This window comes from Sebastes fasciatus, chromosome 22, assembly GCF_043250625.1.
Source record: "Sebastes fasciatus isolate fSebFas1 chromosome 22, fSebFas1.pri, whole genome shotgun sequence".
NCBI lineage: Eukaryota > Metazoa > Chordata > Actinopteri > Perciformes > Sebastidae > Sebastes > Sebastes fasciatus.
This window is the reverse complement of record NC_133816.1, coordinates 5779665-5802246: the sequence shown is the minus strand read 5'-3', so window position 1 is coordinate 5802246 and position 22582 is coordinate 5779665. Positions and strand designations below refer to the sequence as shown.

At 42.0% G+C, this 22582-nt stretch overlaps 1 protein-coding gene across 2 annotated transcripts in view; it reads right to left on the bottom strand.

Moving 5' to 3' along the window:
• Nucleotides 1-16939, bottom strand: part of dhx15 (DEAH (Asp-Glu-Ala-His) box helicase 15) — a 33004-nt gene extending 16065 nt beyond the window's left edge. The window contains exons 1-6 of one of the 2 annotated variants that reach the window (XM_074624490.1): nt 16710-16939; nt 13343-13685; nt 11066-11259; nt 10031-10190; nt 8523-8741; nt 3376-3543 (exon numbers count right to left, since the gene is read on the bottom strand). In XM_074624490.1, the coding sequence (XP_074480591.1) occupies nt 3376-3543; nt 8523-8741; nt 10031-10190; nt 11066-11259; nt 13343-13685; nt 16710-16717 (1092 nt within the window). In that variant the 5' untranslated portion in view covers nt 16718-16939. The other variant, XM_074624489.1, reaches the window with a different exon arrangement.
• Nucleotides 16940-22582: the final 5643 nt, after the last annotated feature.

The following is a 22582-nucleotide window of genomic DNA, read 5'->3' as shown; positions in this document are numbered from 1 at the left end:
TTACTATCATTTTACTACTGTCTGCAACAGGACAACCAACAATAAAGAACAACAATGGAGAATGCTTGAGGAGACCATCAGAAGCGAGCTGAAGTGTGCGGCTAGAAACAAAAAGGTGTACCAAAAGTTTTCTCAGTGTCTGGCTGACATGGAGATACAACATATGTCCAAAAGGTGCAGGGAAACAAATCTGTTGATGAAACAAGATTATAGAAAAATAAAGGATCACTATGTGTTCAGTGAAACAAACTCCCTTTGGCGTGGACTGTGGGCTTTGTAACTTTGCAGACCTTTTACATGCATAAAAAAAACAAACTATATAACACACTAAAGCAAAGGGAAAAGCATAATAGGTCCCCTTTAAATGGCATATATCTGAAATTTCCCAGATTGTAAAATACAGTGAAAACTCTAAAGTGCTAAAGACTCACAAAGTTCCTAAAAGTTTAGTTTATGTGAAGCCTCAGGAAACAGGTTAAGTTCCTGCAGTGGGAAAGGGACATCAGTGGCCTAAAGATACAGAGGAATTACATCTTTTCGAAACCTATTAGCCACACTGTGGCAGTCTGAAATTAAAGTGGCTGCCCAAAAAAAAAAAAAAAAAAAAAGACCAGGCTATCAGATAGTGTCTCATGACAGACACTATATGCCAGGGACCAACGTCCCAGCAAGGAGCGAAAGGCATGGAATGATTCAAAGTCCAGTTAACAAATGGACTAGGTGAGGTTGTCACTGTCCTGCGTGTTGGGACACAGTCAGTGCTCCAGCAGATGCCACACATGACAACCTCTCACATTTCATGATCATATGGGTGGCCTCATTGACTGCATTGATTCTGAAGGATTATCCGGGCTAGGGCCATTACACTGAACGCAGGCTGGCTCCTTCCAGTCTGTTGCTGCACTGGATAATCCTGGCTTCTTCATCAGTAATATCATTAGAGCATCATCTCTGCATGTTATTTCTGGGTTATTACCTGCAGGAGAGCAAGTACTATGGCTAACACGGGCCATCTTTCACGTTCCCTGCTGGGAAACGCAGCCTTGTTGACAAATAAAGCCTTCCCCTGACTGGGGGAAAAGGAGAGCGTGCCACGAGCAGCATCGATGCACCCGCATTCAAAGCTCGTTGAAATGGATACGCGGCAGAATCACGAGTGACATTTGGTGGAATATTCCAAACGTGACAATGTTAAAAACAAACCTAACACTCATCACGGCGCATTTGTTAGAGACGCTGGAAAGCAAAGTGAGATTATAGTCTTTGTTTGTAATTAGTCAATTGCTGCCTTGGCTCTAAATGATTAAACTGTTCAAAAATAGAAGATCAGTGGTTTTCCTGGAGAAATAGAGCAATGACGAGCTGGTGCTTTATGTTAATTTAGGGGTGCCTAATGCAGTCGTTAGCATGCGTAGCGGCAGACGTCGCAAACCTTTAATTCTTTTTCACTACTTCCTCTTGGGCTGGCTTGGATGACATCTCTGCTTTTTTTTTTTTTTTCAATTGTTGAGCTGCTCAGTCAGTCTTGGAGGAGAAGCACATTTACTTCAAGCACAACAACTTTAGATGCCACCTCCAGCAATTCAACAAGCACCTGACAAACCGATCTCGAGGGGGAAAAAAAGGGGCATCAACTGTTCTGTTCTGAAGCTAATAGTGGTTTCTGGGTTGATAGCTCAGAGGTCACACCATCACTACATTCACTTTATTGCCTGTATTAACTTCACTCATGGGAATCAGGGAGAAGATGCAGCAAGAGGTTCATCGAGAGGTACAACCACTGTTATTCAGCAAGCCTGCTGCCAGTGGAACAATAATTTTTCCTCCTATATCCATCACATCAGGTCAATGTATGTAAACCTACAGGGCGATGCAGGTACCCATTGCAAGAGCCACGTAATATCTAAATCTATCCCTATGCAACCACGGCGCTGTTTCATGTCAACATCTCTTTGAACAGCAGAGGCAAACCCTGAGAATGATATTTTGAACTTTTGAAAAAAGATCTTATCCAACACTGGGTAATCAAACTACTAAGAACGCTGAGCCTCTTAAGCCTGTGCAGCAAACGCACACACACATACATCATTCAAGCAGAAAGCTGGAAGAGATCAAACTATAAAACTGTGATAGTGTGTCAAATGTTTGATCCAAACCTTGTGGGGTAACCCTCAGCCTGTGCCGCACTGTAAATGCACAGGTTAACACTGTTAGCTCTGTTGCCGTTGTTTTCACCTAGACTTTATGTAAAGATGGACGACAGGACAGCTCCTCAAAAGTGAAGCCAAAACATCTCCATCGCCCCCTGGTGGCTGGCTGCAGTACAGGTCATAAAGCCCTAGTTATTTGATGCTATAAAAAGGGGGTGAGACGTCATGATGGGCAGCTGTAAGTCTCTCTCGCTGACAATCTGCAGCTGTGCGGCTCGCGATTGGTTCGGGCGGTAACCGTGATACCACAGCTCCACCGCCTGATCACTACTGAGCAGACTCTGGCTCCAAATATTGTCAAAATCTCAAGATGGCAGCTCCCGTATCCGGGTTATTTTGGCTTCACTTTTGTACAGTGGGAGGGAGTGGAGGCGTGTCATCCATTTCCTCGCATTCAGCACCTTTAAAGTATCGTGTGTTTAACTTTGACAGCCCATAAATATTTTCACTACTCATATGTCGGCCTGATCTGCCTCAATTAGAGGGGTTGTAGCAATGAGTCATTCATCAACACCGTCCCCTATCAGATGCTGGGGGTGAATGTTTGCTCATTCACTGGCAGTGATGATATTCTGATGTTCTGTCAGATCCCTGGCCAACAGTGTGGCAGCACAGGTGGTGCTGCTACTCTGGTGATGAGACCATCTGAATAGAAACTGTCACACAACATGGAGGAATTGTCTCGTGTCTGTATCAATAAGAGGATCATCCGCCCCGCTGAGATTTAGTGATTGAGGAAGAAGGCGACTATGAGCAGCGAGGAAAATCTTGTTTTTGATCGGCTCACGTAACGTGGCTCCAGACGGCAGAGGTCTTAGGCCTCCTCTCTGAGCAGCAGCGGGGCCTGTGCAAATGTAGTGGAAAGATAAAAATGACTGAGAATGCAGTGCTTTCCTCAGGCTCAGAGGGCGTGAGTAATACCCCAGTTATAATTTAGAGCAGAGAATCGCATGCTGACAAAAGCAGCATATGTTGTGTGAGTCAGTTCTGCGCTAAAGCTGAGAAAGGAAAAAAAAAAAGTTTCAGTCCCTACCTTCCAGCTCTCTTCCTTTACCCACCTTATTCCCCATCTGGCCTTTCTACATCAACTCCACTCATTTTCTCTTTCACTCACCCTCTCCCCACATCAACCAAGAGTGTTTTTATAGCAACAAGGCAGTTATACCTTCCTTCCGATGGCACCACTTGGTTTATTGGGTGGGGGTGGCTCAAAGATCCTCTGCTGCTGCTGTGGAGGCAGCGTGGAGTACAGTGGGATGATCTTGATGTCGCCGACTTCAGGCCCCAGGTCTTCGACCTCCCTCTTGATGCGCTTGCAGGCTTCGTCAATTTCCTGAAAGAAGCAAGTGCAACAATTAATCCGGGCGTCACCTGTGTACGTAAACAGCACAAATCAAACCGGTTCTGAACGACACCTGGATGAACAATGGCGGGCGAATGTGGATGATAGGGGAAGGCGGCCGGGGAAACCGTGGTTCCCTGCTACAGTACATTTGTTCTAACTATCGCTCCATCTGACGGAGGAAATTAAACCTGGACCGCAGTATGCTTTGCCGAGCTCCCTGTGGCTCTGTTGTCAAATGCGGCAATCATGGAAAACATGGACGCGCGCGCTCCGAAAGGCGCACACACACACAGAGCCAGACAGACTCAAACAGGGTTCATTATTCCACAGTGCAGCATTGTAGAGGGGAATGTGAGATGAGACTGCAGCACTGATGCATAACCAGCGGCAAATCATGGCAGATCAGTTTAGTGAAGCTGAACGTTCTAGAGCCGGTGGCTGGCAGACAGACAGAGGACCTGAGTAGCACCAGGAATAAGAAAGCATGATAGTGAGCACAGGGTCCCTATTGGAATACACTATTAAATGTACTAAATACATACATATTCCACAGGCAGCCCCTGCTTTTAACTCATTAACATAGAAAAACTTGTGTTTTATGTTACCTCCCCGTATACACATTTTTAATCATCGTACTTGATGGTTTGAAGTGGTTTCTGGTATGGCCTAAAACAACATATAACAGCGTTTAATTTTTCAAGCAACTCCCGCTGTTAAGAACCATTTCCTTTGTTTTGCTAACAACAATCATTTAAATCCTTATGAAGCAGCAGTTACTATATGTGTCACGTTACAGCCTATACTGTTGCACCACCTGCAGGCCCATGGGAGCAATGCAGCAGTTTCTCAAAGAGAGGAGTCATAAGGCAATGATGAAAATGATTTCCCTGATGCTTATAGACAGACAATGAGCTACATCAGAGCTCTTCATGCACATTTATTATTTACTAGGCTAACAAAACTTCTCAGACCTTTCCTTTTTCAAAAGTGTGCCGTGCTGAAATTAGTTAAAGCATGACTGAAGCGGACTTAATTTGTACCGCGGTGTGAAGCCAGTAGCACTTGCCCTGACATGAGAAAGCACCGCGGTGACGTTTCCTGTTTTCCTTCTGGACTGCAAGTGTGTTATTAGCCCTGTTGTCCCCTTGTTCATCGCATTACGTCGAACCCTGCTGATGGCCATGTGCCTCTTAATCAACACGCTGACAAGTGGAAAACGGTAAATCTGAATGGATTGGTCAAATTAGCTGGGGTATTAATAGCCTATCAAGCCTCTGGATGCAGCAGCTGCCATGGAGGAAAAAAAATGGACCTCTTTGCCAAAGCGCTGGAAGCAAGCTGGCTGTCTGTCCCTTAGGGACATCAAGACAGAGTGTGTGTGTGTGTGTGTGTGTACGTGCATGTGTGTCGGTGTGTGTACAGACACATGGGGGGCAGTTGGCCAGTGTTGGGAACCTGTCCACCAGCTCTCCCTGCGACCCCAGAAGCAACAATCTACAGCCAAGCTAATAACCGACACATTTAGGCACTCCTCTTGACTAGCAAACAACCCCCCCGCCAATCCCCATGTTTTGATGTTAGCTGCTGAGGGGGAAGCTTAAATATTAGGACTTATCTTTGCTCAACAGCTGTGATAAGTTTCGACTTTCTTGTTTGGAGTTGGTGCTTCAGTTCTATTTGTTTGCGGAAGCGAAATATCTCACAGAAAAAAAACTGTGGAGGAGAGAGGAAGAGGGTCCTGCGCATTTTGCTTTCGTCTGTTATAAATTAAACAGTCAGATAAAAAGAGGCTATGGCTTTGCCATGGATCTGCCTCCCGATCATTAGTCTACATCAAAGTTGCTGGGAGACTGAAGAGGTTAAGAAGCGCTCGAGGGGCGTGCTGCAGCACCCTTTGAACACCCATCTCTGCCAGACCTACCACACATTAACTTCTTTAACCCAATTAGGAGGGGGTGATAATGAACTCACCGTGGGAGTGCTCTCAGTAATGCTTTAGCTTGACACAGTGCAGGAGGGGGTGGGGAGGGGTGGAATATAAATCAACAAATTACATTTAACTGCATGAGAAATGTTCAACACATTGCCTGCAAATATCCCAGACTTTTCTTACACATTCACAGGAGTGACTATCGGTGTTTCTAGCCATGCGAGCAGCTGGGATACCACTAAATCTAAAATCAATTACCAGCCCTCGAAGGAGACCACTTCAAACGCCGTGCCCTCCAATGACTTCATCCCCTTCGTAACAAGCCGCATATTGATCCTGCTTTGGCAAATGAAAACTGACGTAGGTGTACTGCCACAGTCAAGCTGATGTTGAGTGACAAATAATTACTGCTAATAAACAACCCGTCACAAGATGTGATTGGGGAAGCCGGAAAGACATGAGTTTTTAAAGATTCCTTGTGTAGATGAAAAATTGGTACTGGACATGTTGTACAGTCCAACATGTCATTTAAATCTCTAGGGCAATTTGGGCTATATACACACATTCTCCTATACAACCACAAGTAAGCACATGGTCTCCAACACCATTTTGTCATAGTGCTGAGAGAATAACCACAACAGCACAGGCACTGTTGGCTCCAACAGGCTTCTCCTGTCCAATGATCAGGACATTGAAACATTTGTTGGCGCTTTCCTGTGTGTATGTGTGCGTGTGCGTGTGTTCACCCTGCTGTGACCAAATTCATCATTTTGGGCATGAACCCTGCCCTCCATTACACATCAGTGGACAACATTTGCAGGGAGGGAAAAAAAATAATAATAAATGACTTAATTTCAGAGATTTGTGGGAAGGGCAGAATCTGGGTCACTCCTAGTTTTTTTTCCTCTTCACTGTGCAAATCCTGGTGGTTCCCATACAGGCACACTCACGTGCATTAACATCTATCAAACTGAGGATTAATAATTTCCTGTTCAGAGGGTGCACGAGTGTGTGCTCATGACTCTGTGAATGTGAGTAACTCATCTATGTAATTAGATTAATTTGCACACTCTTTAACTTTGGAGATGTGTGAAATCTTTGCACAAGTTTATAACCTTGTTCGTTTGGACAAAAATAACAATAATATACATGTTTTTAGTGCTGAAATTGATTTGTCGATTAATCAATTGATTAGTTAACTGACAGACTGACTATATTTGTGTTTTGGACTGTTAATCCGACAGAAAATACTATTGAAAATCTCATTTTAGGCTTTAGAAAAAGATTACCAGAAAAAAGAACCAACCGATTAATCGATAACAAAAAATATCATTCGCTCCAGTCCAACATGTGTCTGATGAAAGTGTCTCTAGAGATAATATAACTGTACAAAAAACTGAATTGTTTCCTGTTTGCAATCGTCACAAATAGAGATGCTCCAATCGAAACCGGACAGTTTTCAGAAGATTGGCCATGACCGGTGACTGGCCGATCAGTCATATTTCCAATTTCTTTCTGGGTACCCTTTACACACACGTGCCATATGATAGATTCACATCGCACACACGGCACCACAGACAGTAACTTCCCAGTCACACACACGTAACATGTCGTCCGTGAGAAAGTTCTTCAGCGTGAGTGAAGAAGACATAAAGCTCACAATTTGTCACAACTCCAAGTCCAAAATAAGCCCAGGAGTAGCAACCTTAAAGACATTTGGAATAACTAACTTAATCAGAAAATTATTATATTGTAATTCATTCCCATGCATGCTGCTCAGAGTAATCACAGTGACCGGCTCATCTGCCAACAGCACGGGGTCTCTCCCTAGCACTGTCCTGCTTATAATGGAGCTAATAGCTATCGTTAACGGAGGTTCCATTGAGTTGCATTATACCAATATACACCGATCAGCCATAACATTAGAACAGCATGGGCACCCTGACTGGTCTGCGGCTACGCAGCCCCATCCGAAACAAACTGCGATGCACTGTGTGTTCTGACACCTTTCCATCGGAACCAGCATTAACTTTTTCAGCAATTTGAGCTACAGCAGCTCTTCTATTGGATCGGACAACACGGGCCAGCCTTCGCTCCCCACGTGCATCACTGAGACTTGGGTCTGTCGCCGGTTCACCAGTTTTCCTTCCTTCGACCACTTTTGGTAGGTCCTGACCACTGCAGACCGGGAACATCCCACAAGACCTGCAGTTTTGGAGATGCTCTGACCCAGTCGTCTAGCCAGCACAATTTGGCCCTTGTCAAAGTCGCTCACATCCTTACGCTGGCCCATTTTTTCTGCTTCAAACACAAAGTTCAAAATGTTCACTTGCTGTCTAATATATTCCACCCACTGCCAGGTACCATTGTAACGAGATAGTCAATGTCATTCACTTAACCTGTCAGTGGTCTTAATGTTATGGCTGATTGGTGTATATCAATACAAATGAGTAATGGGCAATGGTAAATCATAACGCTATTATAATGTGTTCAAATGTAATCTTGTAAAATGTCGTTTTTGGCAAGAAACCTGAATAAATACAGTTGTTTGAAGGAGATGTTTTCACAGCAAAATAAAATAGATAATAGAGAAAGAAATATGATGCTTAACTTCCTAACACTAGCTTCAAGCAGCTTTTAATATATAACTAGAACTACTAATGCCAAGAGATTTTCTAATCAAAGCAAATATTAAAATGCAAATACAATATTTTATTTCCTAATCATTTGAATTGTGGGTTTTTTATGCAAATAGCCACTATAGATGACAATAACAAAGTAAGAAGATAACATTTAGAATCTTACACTGACTTCAGGACAGTTGAAATTATTCTTTGGGACAGTGGTGAAAAAAAGTTAGTCTAGAAACTTGCTGTCAATTATAGTTCTTAGAAAGAAAATGAGAATCGGCAGGTCAGACTTTTAAAAACCTCTGAAGTCGTAATCGGCCAAGAAAATTGCAATCGGTGCAACTCTAATCAGAAACCTGGTTTTTGTAGAACAACAAAAATCTCATTGAAAACCTCCGGACTCATACCTCCTGTCCAGTGAGGAAGAGCAGCAGGTCCCCTTCGTCCACCTCACACATGTGGATCTGGATCACCGTGCGGATGGCCGCCTCCAGGTAGTCTCGCTCCGGTTCGGGCGTGTAGAAAATCTCCACGGGGTGCGTGCGTCCGGGGATGGTTAGCAGTGGGCAGTTGTCAAAGTACACCTGGAACTTGCCGGCATCGAGTGTGGCGCTCATCACGATGACCTGGACAGAGAAGGGCACGTGAACGGGAGAGAGGAGTCTGTGAGGGACAATGTATTCATAAAAGAGGTGAAAGGAAAGATAAAAGTAAAAGTAAAGAGTGTAAATGACTGTGGTGATTATGGGAGTGAGCACTCAAGTGTGGAATGAGTTAACATTTCATATGGCTTGATGATAATTGAGGATAAGCACACATACTAAGTGGATAAGGCTGCAAACCAAATACAGAATAGATGAACAGTGCATGGATAATGCTTTGAATCAGAATTTAGGGTGAGGGCGCTGGCACGAACCCAAGATGGTGTCTATAGTGTAGAACTTGGCATTGTACTCCAATTCAGTGACCTACACAGCGCTATGACAGTCCTTGTTCCTGATGTTGGGTACACAATGTTCTCTCCAGAGCCATTAGATAGAGCGCATTAGGATTCTGATGGGGAAACGCGTCTCCCATTTTCAATCTCAAACATTTTCAGGGGCCAGTGTCTCGGCATTTCGCTTTACGCTCTGCGAGACATCATAATTGCTCTTAATCAAGGCAAATTAAACTTTCAAATTTGGTAGGGGATAGGGATGAAGGAGATAGAGGGGTGTGGGTGGATGATCATTCCCAACAACCTAGACCTCATTTAACAGTCCGCGAACAACAATCTAACCTTTGATTCCACGCTGACAAACAACTAGTCATTATCCATCTGCTTTATGAGAATGATGTCTGGCACAGTCTGCCTATAAAACTTCTGCCTGCCTGTACGCTCCCATCCACGCCGACACATTGCTGTTCCCCCCCTGGTTGATTGGCTTAAAATGGGGCTGACTCTGGGAGCAATCTCCACTAGTGCCGCGGTGCAGAATAGATGTGCATTTCTGAGCCCAGCGGCAACATTTCTCTTTGCTCAACAGATACACAGCTGTCAGACATGGGGACACTGTCAGGAGGAAATGTGACAAAAGGGAGGAGTGACAGAAGAGGGACATAAACACTGGCTGTCACTGAATTTATCCTGCAGGAAGTCATGTTTAGGGTGTATTGAAGGCATTAAGTGGGACATATTTGTGGAAACAAATCAGACTACTGTCAAGAGATAGTCTAGAGATAAGAAAATAAAAGTGAGCTTGATGTTCCAGAATAAACAGAATGTAGGTGCTGGATAAATAGTCACATTAAGATTTGGGAACTTTTAAATGAATCCACCTGCGATCAAAGGATTGCAATACCTTATCCTGAAACTAAGGTCATAAAAGAAAGACGCTTGATTTTAGAAATGACATACTGAATAAACTATTTTTACCTTGAGGTCAGCCCTCTGGCGGACCACCTCCTTGAGGACTCCCATGAGGATATCTGTAGCTAGTGTGCGTTCGTGTGCCTCGTCCAAGATGATGACACCGTAGCGCTCCAGCAGAGGATCGTTCATGGCCTCCCGCAGCAACATTCCATCTGTCATGTACCTGCGTGGATAGAAGACATACAGGCTTTGTCAGCATATACAATGGCATTATCTGATTAAAACCCTGCTCAAAATTAATGCAATGAGCACAGCATTCCACCTTTGATTTGAGAAAATTCAAACCCATCCTTTAACACCAGTCGGTCAAGCATCAGATGAGCTATGAGCTGTCATCTATGAACTGAAAAACTTTAGTTTACTGTTCTCAAGAAAATTAAAGTGCAGAAATTATGGCCGTTAGCTTTGACATGTTTTGAGCACCCTATTGTTCTATTGAATTAATTGTAGATTGTCACTTGTACAAGGCTAGTGTTTAGCTAAGAGGCTCCTACTATTATCTACTAGGGCTGTGCATTGACAAGAATCTAACATTAGATCAGACATACACTGTAAGTGTGATTTGACTTGGCATACCATGGATCTCCATGTGATTATCATAGAGTGGGCATGTCCGTAAAGGGGAGACTCGTGGGTACCCGTAAAACATTTTCATTCACATATCTTAAGGTCAGAGGTCAAGGGACCCATGTGAATATGGCCATGCCAGTTTTTCCTCGCCAAAATTTAGCGCAACTTCGGAGCGTTATTTAGCCTCCTTCGCAACAAGCTAGTGTGACATGGTTGGTACCAATAGATTCCTTAGGTTTTTTAGTTTCATGTGATGCCTTAAAACTGACCCCGCTATGTTGGATTTTAAAGAGGGAATGGAGATGATTTTTTTGAGAATCACTACACATAATATCGCGATACTCGTGTGTATTGATATTTTCTTACATCCCTATTATCTCCTTCTCCCAGTACAACTGTAGGTTTGTCATAGGTTGTTATTAAAATGAAAAGAGAGCCGAGAGGACTATTTTTAACCAGCCTTCTTACTTGAGTAGCGTCTTGGCAGAGCTGCAGTCCTCAAACCTGATGGAGTAGCCCACCTCTTGGCCCAGCATGACATCCATCTCATCAGCGACCCTCTGGGCGACGCTCATGGCCGCTACCCTCCTGGGCTGGGTGCAGGCCACGGCTCTCTTTGTTCCCGGCATTGACCGCACCATGTCCACGCACCACTGAGGGATCTGGAAGACAGCAGACTAATCAGTTTGTGCTGGAGCCAAAGAGACATGAAAGGAATTCTTGAAATGAAAAAGCAAAGTAGGGAGATGAACTCAAGGAAGATGATGGAGGTCGGCCTATAACAAATATTTTACGAAAATAAAAGATTTCATCGTACTACTATTTGGAGTGCATTACTAGGATTTACTATGTCCTGCAAAGCAAATACCTATGAAAGTCATACCTGTCAACATTTCAGCATGTTCTTGCTTAGAGCTGAAAAACAGCAGCAGCTTGCTAAGAGAGTCTTACTTCCACTCTATTAAGCTTGAGGTTCGGATGGCTGCCCTTTTGAGATGATTCAAATCTTACCAGTCTTTGAAATGTCACCCAATCAGAAGAACAAAAAAATGCAGATGAAAGGTTTGGAAGAGATAAACATTTCACGGACAGTATTAAAATATGTCATTAGTACTTACAGGGCCTGACCCTAATCATCAGAATAGGTTTGGTGGAATGCCTGTATACCACTTCATTTGTACATGACAATAATTTAAGCTGTATTTGCAATAAAGGGATAGTTCGGGTGTTTTGAAATGGGGTTGTGTGAGGTACTTATCCATAGTCAGTGTATTACCTACTGTAGATGGCAGTCGGCGCGTCCCCAGGTTGGAGAAACAGACAAGAATACTGGCACGGGAGCAAAGCAATATAGTGCTGTGGATTGGGCCGGCACCAAATGTTATTTAACCACCTAAAAGAAAGGCCCACCTAAAAAAAAATCTATATCAGTTTAAGTGTACGCTATATTTAGAATATTTGCCAACTGAACTGAAAGTGAAACTTATCTATACTGTTTTTGTCAATGGATTCTGCTGGCTTTGAAGAGACATAGATAAGTTTCACATTCAGTTCAATTCAAGATAAAGCGATGAAAATATTCTAAATATAGTGTACACTTAAGTAGATATTGATTTTTTTAGGTGAGCCTTTCTTTAAGGTGGAATAAAAACGTTTTGTTGTCGACAGCAGTACATTGCTTAGCTCCCCTGCTAGTACTCCTGTCTGTTTCTCCAAACTGTGGACGCGCCCACCGTCATCTACTGTAAGTAATACACCGACTATGGATAAGTATAACCCCACTTAAAAACACCCAAACTATCCCTTTAAGGAGCAGTGTGTAGGATCTGGGTGTATCTAGTGGTGAGGTTGCAGATTGCAACCAACTGAAGCCTCTCCCATGTGCCAAATGTGTAGGAGAGCTGACGGAAAGTTGTGACTGGCCCTCTCTAGCTTGTTGCAAGAGTAGCGTAGGTCATTTGGAGAAAAGCCAGTGCGTAGAATGTGTGTGTGTTTGTGGAAAGTGAGTGGTGAGGCAAGCGAGAGAGAGAGAGTGATGGCGACGGGAGCGAGTAACATTATCGACCGGAAAAGTTAATATTTTCAGGTGATTATACACTAAAGAGAACATACTTATTAATATTATATTCCACTACTGCCAATAGATCCCCTTATAACTTGTTTTCCCTGATAATTGTGAAAAAGACGTTTTGCGTAAATAAAACACTAAACACTCTTTTAAATTTCAAGAAATACCATTAATTATCAAAACTTAAATGCATCATTGATTATTTTTCTTTTCATTTCAAGAGCAACAACCACAGACGGCTATCCTTAAAGATCCATAAATGTAGCCCCTACCTTTGTGAGCATGTTCTGTATGTGTTGAATACAAATGTTTTCTAGCATCATCAAGGCGGAACATACTGACAAGATCACACCACTTAATTTAGGAAGTGTTTGGAAAATAGTTTGTATTCCCCTCAGGAGTGGGCTGAGGCTCAACCGGTGATCTACTCTAATCTTCTCTCTTTCAAATTTTAAAAACAGACAACCCAGCTCATTCAAGAACTGTAGTAAACTTTACTGCACACTCTCTGAATCAGCTTAATAGTATTATTATACCAATTATATTACTGAATTTCAATTCAATTTGACACATTTTAGTCAATATATTATCAAAAATTGTTTTTAGGAGTAACTGTCAATAGTGGTGTGATCTTTATGTGCTGGTTTTGCAAAAACACTAAACATTCTGCCTTTTACCTGGGTGGTTTTTCCAGAGCCCGTCTCTCCCACCAGCACAAAAGACTGGTTACGCATCAGGATGTCAGTGAAACGCTCTCTGTACTCAAACACAGGCAGCTGCAGCCGCTTCTTCAGGATCTCATAGTAGCGTGGCGTGTGTGGCAGGTTGGTGAAGGGGTTGATCTGCTGCTGAATGGGGGCTTGCTTCAGGAAACCTCCTACGCCGCCTACGCCGCCTACAGCCAGGTTGTTGGGGACAGCGGATGGCTTCACATCTCTGTCCCTGTCACGGTCTCGATCCCGGTCGCGGTCCCTGTCCCTCGACCGCTCGTCACGGTCTCTGTCCCTGTCTCGGTCACGCCTGTGAGAGGAAGATGCACCATAAGACTGCCATACAAACTCACCAATTTAACTTCGAAACAACATAACTCCAAAATGCATGAACACACCCCCACATACATTTTGCACAATTTTTCCTTAGTAATGGTAAAGATTCAAGAAAACATAAAGGGCACGACATAGAACATGAGGTCCACAATCAACAAGTTTGTTCTCCTATTGCAGAAAGATGAAGTTAATCGCTTATTGCTAATATTTTTATGTAGACATATGTTTACAAAAAATAATGCATCCACAGAGCTTTTAGAGAGGTGCTGAATAAAAGTATGGGTTTTAATGAAAAAGAAAAGAAAAAAAAGATTAGGATTGTGAATTAATCATTTAAATAATTTTGGCAGGTCCAAAATTAGTGTTTTGTTTTTATCTGTGGAAGATATTGTTTGGTTCCCAATTCTAACAAGGCTTGTGAGCCCACAGTAAAACAACGTTGGAATCACGTGGTATCTCTGGGTCGAAAAAAATGAGTGCCTGGCAATGACGTGTTGTGAAGTAAATGCAATGGAACGGGGGAGGAAGAATGCAACATTTAAAGCTGAATGTTATCAATAGCACCTTTAATGGCTTCAGAACAGTATGTGAACCATTTATTTCATCACATTATTTAGACAAAGATGGTGTCTGCAGCTCTGTGGTGAAACTAAGGTGCGAATGTGACTCATGTGAATACAGTAGTACCAGAAAAGTCCTTTTGGGTTAAATTAAGGCTAAAAATTATGATGTTACCTTGATCCGACAGTGGAAAACACAAGTAATTTCTGGCAGATTGCACATTGAAATACCACAAATTATTGAATTTTTAAATGTCTAGCCATTTCTAATGAATATTTGACTGTTAATTACTATTCAGTTTTGTCTAAATGTGTCTTTGACACTTGTGTACAGACAGAAATGAGCTGACAACAAAAAGTTAAGCCAAGCATGACTCCTAGAGAGGTGGGGTGCATCATCTAACTTAAAACCCTGGATGTAGGCATCTCTACCACTCATGTCCTTGACTATGGGAAAGCTGCAGTATGCACATTGGATGATGCTAGGCTTTGTTATTTGAATATAAATATACCTGCATCCATAATAATAATCCAGTAATATATATATATATATATATATACACACACACACACTGTATATTCTGAAATGGACCATTCTGCATAATGACTACTTTTAAGTTTTAAGTATATTTTGATGCTAAATCTTTTGTACTTTTATTTAAGGAAGATTTTTAATGCATGCGTTTTACTTGTAACAGAGCATTTTTTTACACTGTGGTATTACTACTTAGTAAGTATTTCTTCCACCACTGTTCCAATCATTATTTTATTTAAAAAAATCTAGATATAGTATAAAGTACAATAAATAGCCTATTGCAAACACTGACTTCTACGAACATGCAAAATAAATTAAATCAATGAATATATTACGTTTTAGATGATGTGGTGATATTTAAGTCACTTTGCTGCTATGCCTCTTCATTCATTTCCTTTCATTTGAAAGCTTGTTCCTGGCTGCCTCCAGGCAGGATGTGTATCGTTCTCATAATTCATGCAATATTAATGCATCCCTTTGGATACATTATTTTGCTAGTCATTCCCGTATGGTCAACGCAATGTGAAATCCAGGGCAGTGACCCTGAGCGTCCACTCGGTGACTTTGACAACAGAAGAGCAAGGTGATGCTTCAACCTAACGTTAGCTCCTCCAACTTCTACAGGCCGATCGGGACTTAGTTTAGACCCATATGAACAACCAGCAGTCCAGTCCCTTTGATATACCCACGGAGAGCTTGGCTTTACAGCAGAAGTCAAATGACGCTACTCGGGGTGTTTAATGTGAGACATAAGCAGCCATCTGACTGACAGGGCATCTCATTTCAGCTACACGGCTAACATTAGCCCGACTAGGGGGTCACGTGTGCAGCTTTCTATCTTCATTTTGTAAGAGCCATAAGCCAACCAGGATCACATGTCGACTTTGTCTCATGAAATCATTTCTATTCAAGACGCAACGTTTCACCTAGCACGAGCTAGCATGTAGCCACGTGCAGAACAGGCTGGCTGTCTGCTAGTTAGCTAGCTAAGATAGCTGTAAGCTAGTTAGCTGTCTGCTACGTTAGCTGTTAGCTAGTTACGTTAGCTGTAAGCTAGTTAGCAAGCTACGTTAGCTGTTAGCTAGCTAAGTTAGCTAGTTACGTTAGCTAGCTAAGTTAGCTGTAAGCTAGTTAGCTGTCTGCTACGTTAACTGTTAGCTAGTTACGTTAGCTGTTAGCTAGCTAAGTTAGCTGTTAGCTAGTTAGCAAGCTACGTTAGCTGTTAGCCAGCTAAGTTAGCTGTTAGCTAGTTAGCAAGCTACGTTAGCTGTTAGCTAGTTAGCAAGCTACGTTAGCTGTTAGCTAGTTACGTTAGCTGTAAGCTAGTTAGCTGTTTGCTAAGTTAGCTGTGTGTTAGTTAGCAAGCTAAGTTAGCTGTTAGCTAGTTACGTTAGCTGTTAGCTAGTTAGCCGTCTGCTACGTTAGCTGTTTGCTACGTTAGCTGTTAGCTAGCTAGCCACGTTAGCTAACGTCACACCAGCCACTTTACCGGCCCATTGCATGACCGTATCGCCCAACAACAACAACAACCCCGTGCAGCTGGCTGTTTCTCCTCTCATTAGTACAGGTGTGCATATCCAGCCCCGCCAGGTGCTAACGGACTAGCTACACTTGCTTGGAGTTGGCGTTAGCACGTTAGCAGCTAGTTAGCAACACAACAACAGGCAGCCTGCATCAGCGATCACAAACAACACACAGAGAGAGGCGCGCTAACGCAACATACCCTTCAGAGGGTCTCTTTTTACCCTGCGAGGCATCATCCCCCAGGTCTACACGGTGTCGCTTGAACATCCTGGCGCCGGTTTGAGTCTAAACAGCAGCTTTAGTGAGCAGCTTGTTATTATTATCCACCATGCAGCTTCTCCCTCTAAACACCAGCAAAATGGCGACCGGAAGCTCTTACCTCATCATTGTGATCCTTCTGGACTCAGTGAGTCGAGAGCAGCGATCTAGTGTGAGAGCCGCTGGTGTGTTGCACGTTGCATAGAGAAAGATCCCGCGGCTTTACTGAGTCCTGCACATGATGTTGTCCACGGATGCCTATCTATCTGCAGATACGATGCGGTGGTTGTGCAGCGTCTCAGTCGGGATGATGTGCCCGCCAAACAACACACACACACACACGCTCCTGTTGCCTCGCCCCCTTCAGTGCACAGCTTCAGTCTCACTGCAGCACACAGGCAGCTCTGTGTTTGGTCTCCAGCAATGGGGCAACCTCGTTGTTATTCAGTTAGACCAGGGATCTCTGAGCAACCTGCGGCTCCTTTTTTCCCCTCAATGTGGCCCTAATACTCCGTAGTACATTTGCACTTGGGCCCTCACTGCATTAGACATATATACTATATACTTAGACTATAAACTGTGTTACCTTCATCACAATGCTCAAATGTTTTGCGGCTCCAGACAGATTTTTTTTGGGGGGGGTTTTGCCTAAAATGGCTCTTTTGATAGTAAAGGTTGCTGACCCCTGGGTTAGGGCGAAACCTAGGTCGAGTCATGAGTTTTTTTTCTCACTTGAAAGCCCTTAAAGTAATGAAATATAAGAATTCAATGGAACTTTTTTTTTTAGCATTATAGAAGAATATGATTTACAAAAAAAACTAGCCCTTAAATTGTCTTTTTTTTTTTTTGCATGCACCTGATCCTATTGGTCTAATGCAGGGGTCTGCAACCTGCAGCTCCGGAGCCACATGCGGCTCTATAGCTCCTCTCCAGTGGCTCCCTGTGGATTTTTAACATGGAAATGAATAACTGTTTTTTTGTTTACATTTTCATTTTTATTTATCATCGTTGTAGGTCTATGGTACGACGGTACGACGGAGTATTAGGGCCACATTGAGGGAAAAAAAATAAAGCTAAGATTTCGAGAACAAAGTCATAATATTACGAGAAAAAAAGTCGTAATATTATGAGAATAAAGTCAGAAGTTTAAGAGAAAAAAGTCGTAGTTTTATATTATATAATATTAGTATATATATGTATAGAAGTATAGTAGTAGTAGTTTTGCGTGTTATTTTCTTTTTTTCTCGTAAATTTATGACTTTATTCTGGTAATATTGCGACTTTTTTCTCGTAAAGTTGTGACTTTATTCTCGTTATATCACGACTTTTTCTCAATGTGGCCCTAATACTCTATAGTACATTTGCACTTTGGCCCTCACTGCAGTAGACTTATATACTATATACTTAGACTATAAACTGTGTTACCTTCATCACAATGCTCAAATGTTTTGCAGCTCCAGACAGATTTTTCTTTTTTTTTCTTGCCTAAAATGGCTCTTTTAATTGTAAAGGTTGCTGACCCCTGAGTTAGAATTAAGGGATCTTAGCTATAATGTAATGAGTAAACTATAAATAGCCATTAAATGAAAGGTAATTTAAGTGCATCACATATAATCACAATGGTAGAATACTAAGTACTCAAGTATTGTACTTAAGTACAATTTTTAGATACTTGTACTGTACTTGAGTCCATTTTCGGCTACTTTATACTTATGCTCCACTACATTTTAGAGGTAATTAACACACTTTTTACTCTACTATGTGATAAGTTTAGTTACTTTGCAGATTTAGATTATCAATACAAAATAGAAATCAACTAATAATTTATGATATACTATTATAGCCTATATTAAACTACCCAGTAATATGTAAAGTAATTAAAATTAGCTATATATATATACATGTATATATATATATATATATATACTGTATATATACAGTATATATACTGTATATTCTGAAATGGGCCATTCTGCATAATGACTACTTTTAATTTTGGTACTTTAAGTATATTTTGATGCTAAATCTTTTGTACTTTTATTTAAGGAAGATTTTTAATGTTTTACTTTTTAGTTTTACTTCTAACAGAGTATTTTTTTACACTGTGGTATTACTACTTAGTAAGTATTTCTTCCACCACTGTTCCAATCATTATTTTATTTTAAAAAATCTAGATATAGTATAAAGTTCAATTAATAGCCTATTACAAACACTGACTTCTACGAACATGCAAAATAAATTAAATCAATGAATATATTACGTTTTAGATGATGTGGTGATATTTAAGTCAAATTACTTTGCTGCTATGCCTCTTAATTAATTTCCTTTCATTTGAAAGCTTGTTCCTGGCTGCCTCCAGGCAGGATGTGTATTGGCACCCAATTTTACTGTTATCAAACCACTGATTAGCCTAATAAATTGCATCACTCATCATCACCCCCATGCATATGGGCCCAGTAGGTGGTTTGTAAATTTTTAACAGGAGGGACCTACCCAGTTCGTTGGTCGTTGTCATAGATTCTGACTTGCACAAACCTCATTGCACCCTGTTTTTTATGGTATCATTATACCATTTATATTACTGAATTTCAATTCAATTTGACAGATTTTAGCATCCCCCCATCATATCGGCCTACAGTATCGGCCAGTAGGATATATAACTAAACCACCAAGTTCCAAGGGGTTAAATCAACTATTTATACTGTATGTGGAAATTGAACAGACAACTGCAGAAAAAAAACAAGGAAATTAGGCTAATCTTATATAGAAATACATCTACATTTGCACTTTTACTCGGCCATCATCGAGTCCATCCTCACCTCCTCCATCACCGTCTGGTTCGCCGCTGCCACCGCCAGGGACAAGGCCAGGCTGCAGCGGGTCATCCGTGCTGCAGAGAAGGCGATCGGCTGCAACCTTCCCTCCCTCCAGGAGCTGTACACCTCCAGGTCCTTAAGGATTGTGGCCGACCCCTCCCATCCTGGACACCATCTTTTTCAGACTCTGCCATCTGGCAGGAGGTTAAGGTCCATCAGGACCAAAACCTCACGTCACAAAAACAGTTTCTTCCCCATGGCAGTGGCTCTCCAACAGCCCATCCGCCCCCCTGTGACTGTCTCTCCCTCACACACACACTACTGCCCCCCCCCACCCCCCCGCTCTCAATATTTGCACTATCTTTATATCATGTTTATAGCTTATTTGTAATTTGTAAATTGTACATTTTTATTATTTTATTCTAACGTTTTTATCTATTCTTCTGTTTTTATCTATTCTTTTGTTATTATACAGTTTGTCTCGCACCAATAATGCCAAAGAAAATTCCTAGTGTATACCTCTTACACCTGGCAATAAACACCATTCTGATTCTGATTCTGATTCTGACATCTTTTCCCCTTACCACATAAAAAAGTGTGTTTGTAACTGATGAATGCCATTTGTAGTGATGTATGGAGTTCTGATAAATACATTGTTTATTTCTTAGTTTATTCTTTTTGTTTTCAGATCATGCTAGATGCATTTTAAAGGTCATCGCAGAATAAATAGGATTTGTTTTTTTGTTTTATCAGGACTGTATTCTACCGGAATCTGCAGACGCGCAAAAAACACTTGATCCAGCCTGGAAGGTGCAACTAGGAAAAGTGGTGAGCATGGACATTTTTTATTCTCAGCTCTTAGTTAGAAGAGCTGAAAATCCTTCTTTCAACCTCTACAATTATAAAGTGATGAATAATCTGTCACTGAAGACAATCATTGCCGTTGACACAGGTAATTACACAGCCTGGACATTGCTAACAAGCTGCATAATGGCAAATGGCTCATTGCTTATAGCTGGGGGATTGATGGTGATGGTTAAGGCGAAGTCAACGTTACAACAAAGTCATAATTCTCTAATATGCAAGGATAATTTAAAATACTGGGGGTTTTCCCCCACCTTTCTGTCTGTCTCGCTTTCACAGACTATTAAATAGCAGTCCAACTGTGTATGAAATAGCTCTGGCAAACAGAACTGCAGAGCTGGCAGTGGATAATACTAATACTGGGAACTAATCATCTGGAATATTGCAACATAAACTTAAACTGTAACCCCCAGCTTTAAAGAACTGGACACAAAATAGGCCTCTGTTTGAATTGACTGTTAAAGTCAAAGAGCTCAGTTAAAAGTAGGAATGTCTTGATCGTTTTTTCGTTGTAGTTTTTTTTGCTCCTGATCCTGATCACATTCATTTTCAATAGTCAATATTGAGTAACTGCCAACCAAATCCAATCCAATATTTGTTTTTGTTGATTTTTCATTCATATCACGGCTGCACAGCTAGAGTAACATTTCATTCAAATACAGCACCTAGACTTCACCTGCAAAATATCACTTAAAGGTACAGTATGTAGGATTTGGCAGCATCTCATGGTGTGGTTGCAGATTGCAACCAACTGAGTACCCCTTCGCTCACTCCTCCCTTTCCAAGACTGCGGTAACATGAGCTGCCGAGCGCAAAACCGTGTTAACGCCGTTCTCCTCGCCCAGAGGCCATCCTTACCATGATAACACAATTCTAGGAGCAACGGAAGTCAGACGCCGGCTGGAGGTACCACGGTTTTGCACTCTGCGGCTCACGTTACTGCAGTTTCACAAGTGTGTCGGAGAACTGCGATGCCTTCAAATGTGAAAGGCTCTCGCTAGAGCCAGTGTTTTTGTTTGTCCGTTCTGGGCTACTGTAGAAACATGGCGGTGCAACAAAGCGGACTCCGTGAAGAGGATCGGCTCCCTATGTAGATATGAAGGGCTCATTCTAAGCTAACGAAAACAGGATTCTTAGTTTCAGGTGATTATACACGAATGAAAACATAGTTATGAATATTATATTCCATTTCTGCTAATAAATCCCTGGAAATGTTACACATTGGCCCTTTAAAGGGACAAAATGACCACTGCAAAACAACCACAAACAGATGCAAAACACCCAAGACTCAAAACAACCACAAAATAACAGATAATTGAAGACTACCTCATTATACCAACGCCCAGATGAAGTTTGGCCCAACCCTGATTCTCCTGCTGGTTGGAGAAAGTAGCATCTGCAGCTGTTGCCCCATCACTGATATCACATCAGGTCCTGTCAGCTCTTATCACGCTGGCCCACCATCTCCTATCTTAATAGAGATCTGACTGTATGCCGTGGCTACGTGCTGACCCCCAGCGTGGCCTTTCTGCTTATCGGCCGTCCACAAGCTCACGCTCCTCCAACATCCTGTGAATTTGCCGGCCTTGCTTGCCAGCAGGGCCTTCGGAGCCATGTTGATGTTGTTGTTGTTGTTGTTGCAGCAGTTAGTTTCAGTTTTGCCTCTCGGAAATCTGAAAACTACTGACGTAGGTCACAGGGGACGAAGACCCGTAGACAGCAGCAGGACAGCCATTATTCTGTGGTCAAGGAAGCTTTCATATTAATGTGAGGGCTTTCAGTGTATTTACATTCTTTCTGTAATTTGAACTGTTCAACTACATGCCAGTTTGATGTTGCTTTAAAGGAATAATTATGGGGAATACTATATGCTGTCTTGAGTTAGATGAAAATATGTATACAACTCAGTGGGCTACCTCCGGGTCTGAAAAGTGAAGCCAATGCGGAAGTGTCTGCGTTCTTTCTAATAGCCAGCAGGGGGCGACTCCTCTGATTGCAAAAAGAAGTCTGATTGTATAGAAGTCTATGAGAAAATGAGCCTACTTCTCTCTTGATTTATTACCTCAGTAAACATTGTAAACATGAGTTTATGGTCTCAATCTCTAGTTTCAAGTCTTCTTCAATACAGCGTGATGTTCATTTAGTACATTATGGTCCCATTTAGAGTTAAGTAGACCATAAAGCAGGGGATGCTTTAGGGCGTGGCTACCTTGTGATTGACAGGTCGCTACCACGGCGTTGTCCGGTCTGGGAGTTGTCAGTGTTTTCATCTTAGAACTTTAACCCATTCACAGTGTGTTTTCACTTCATGAAG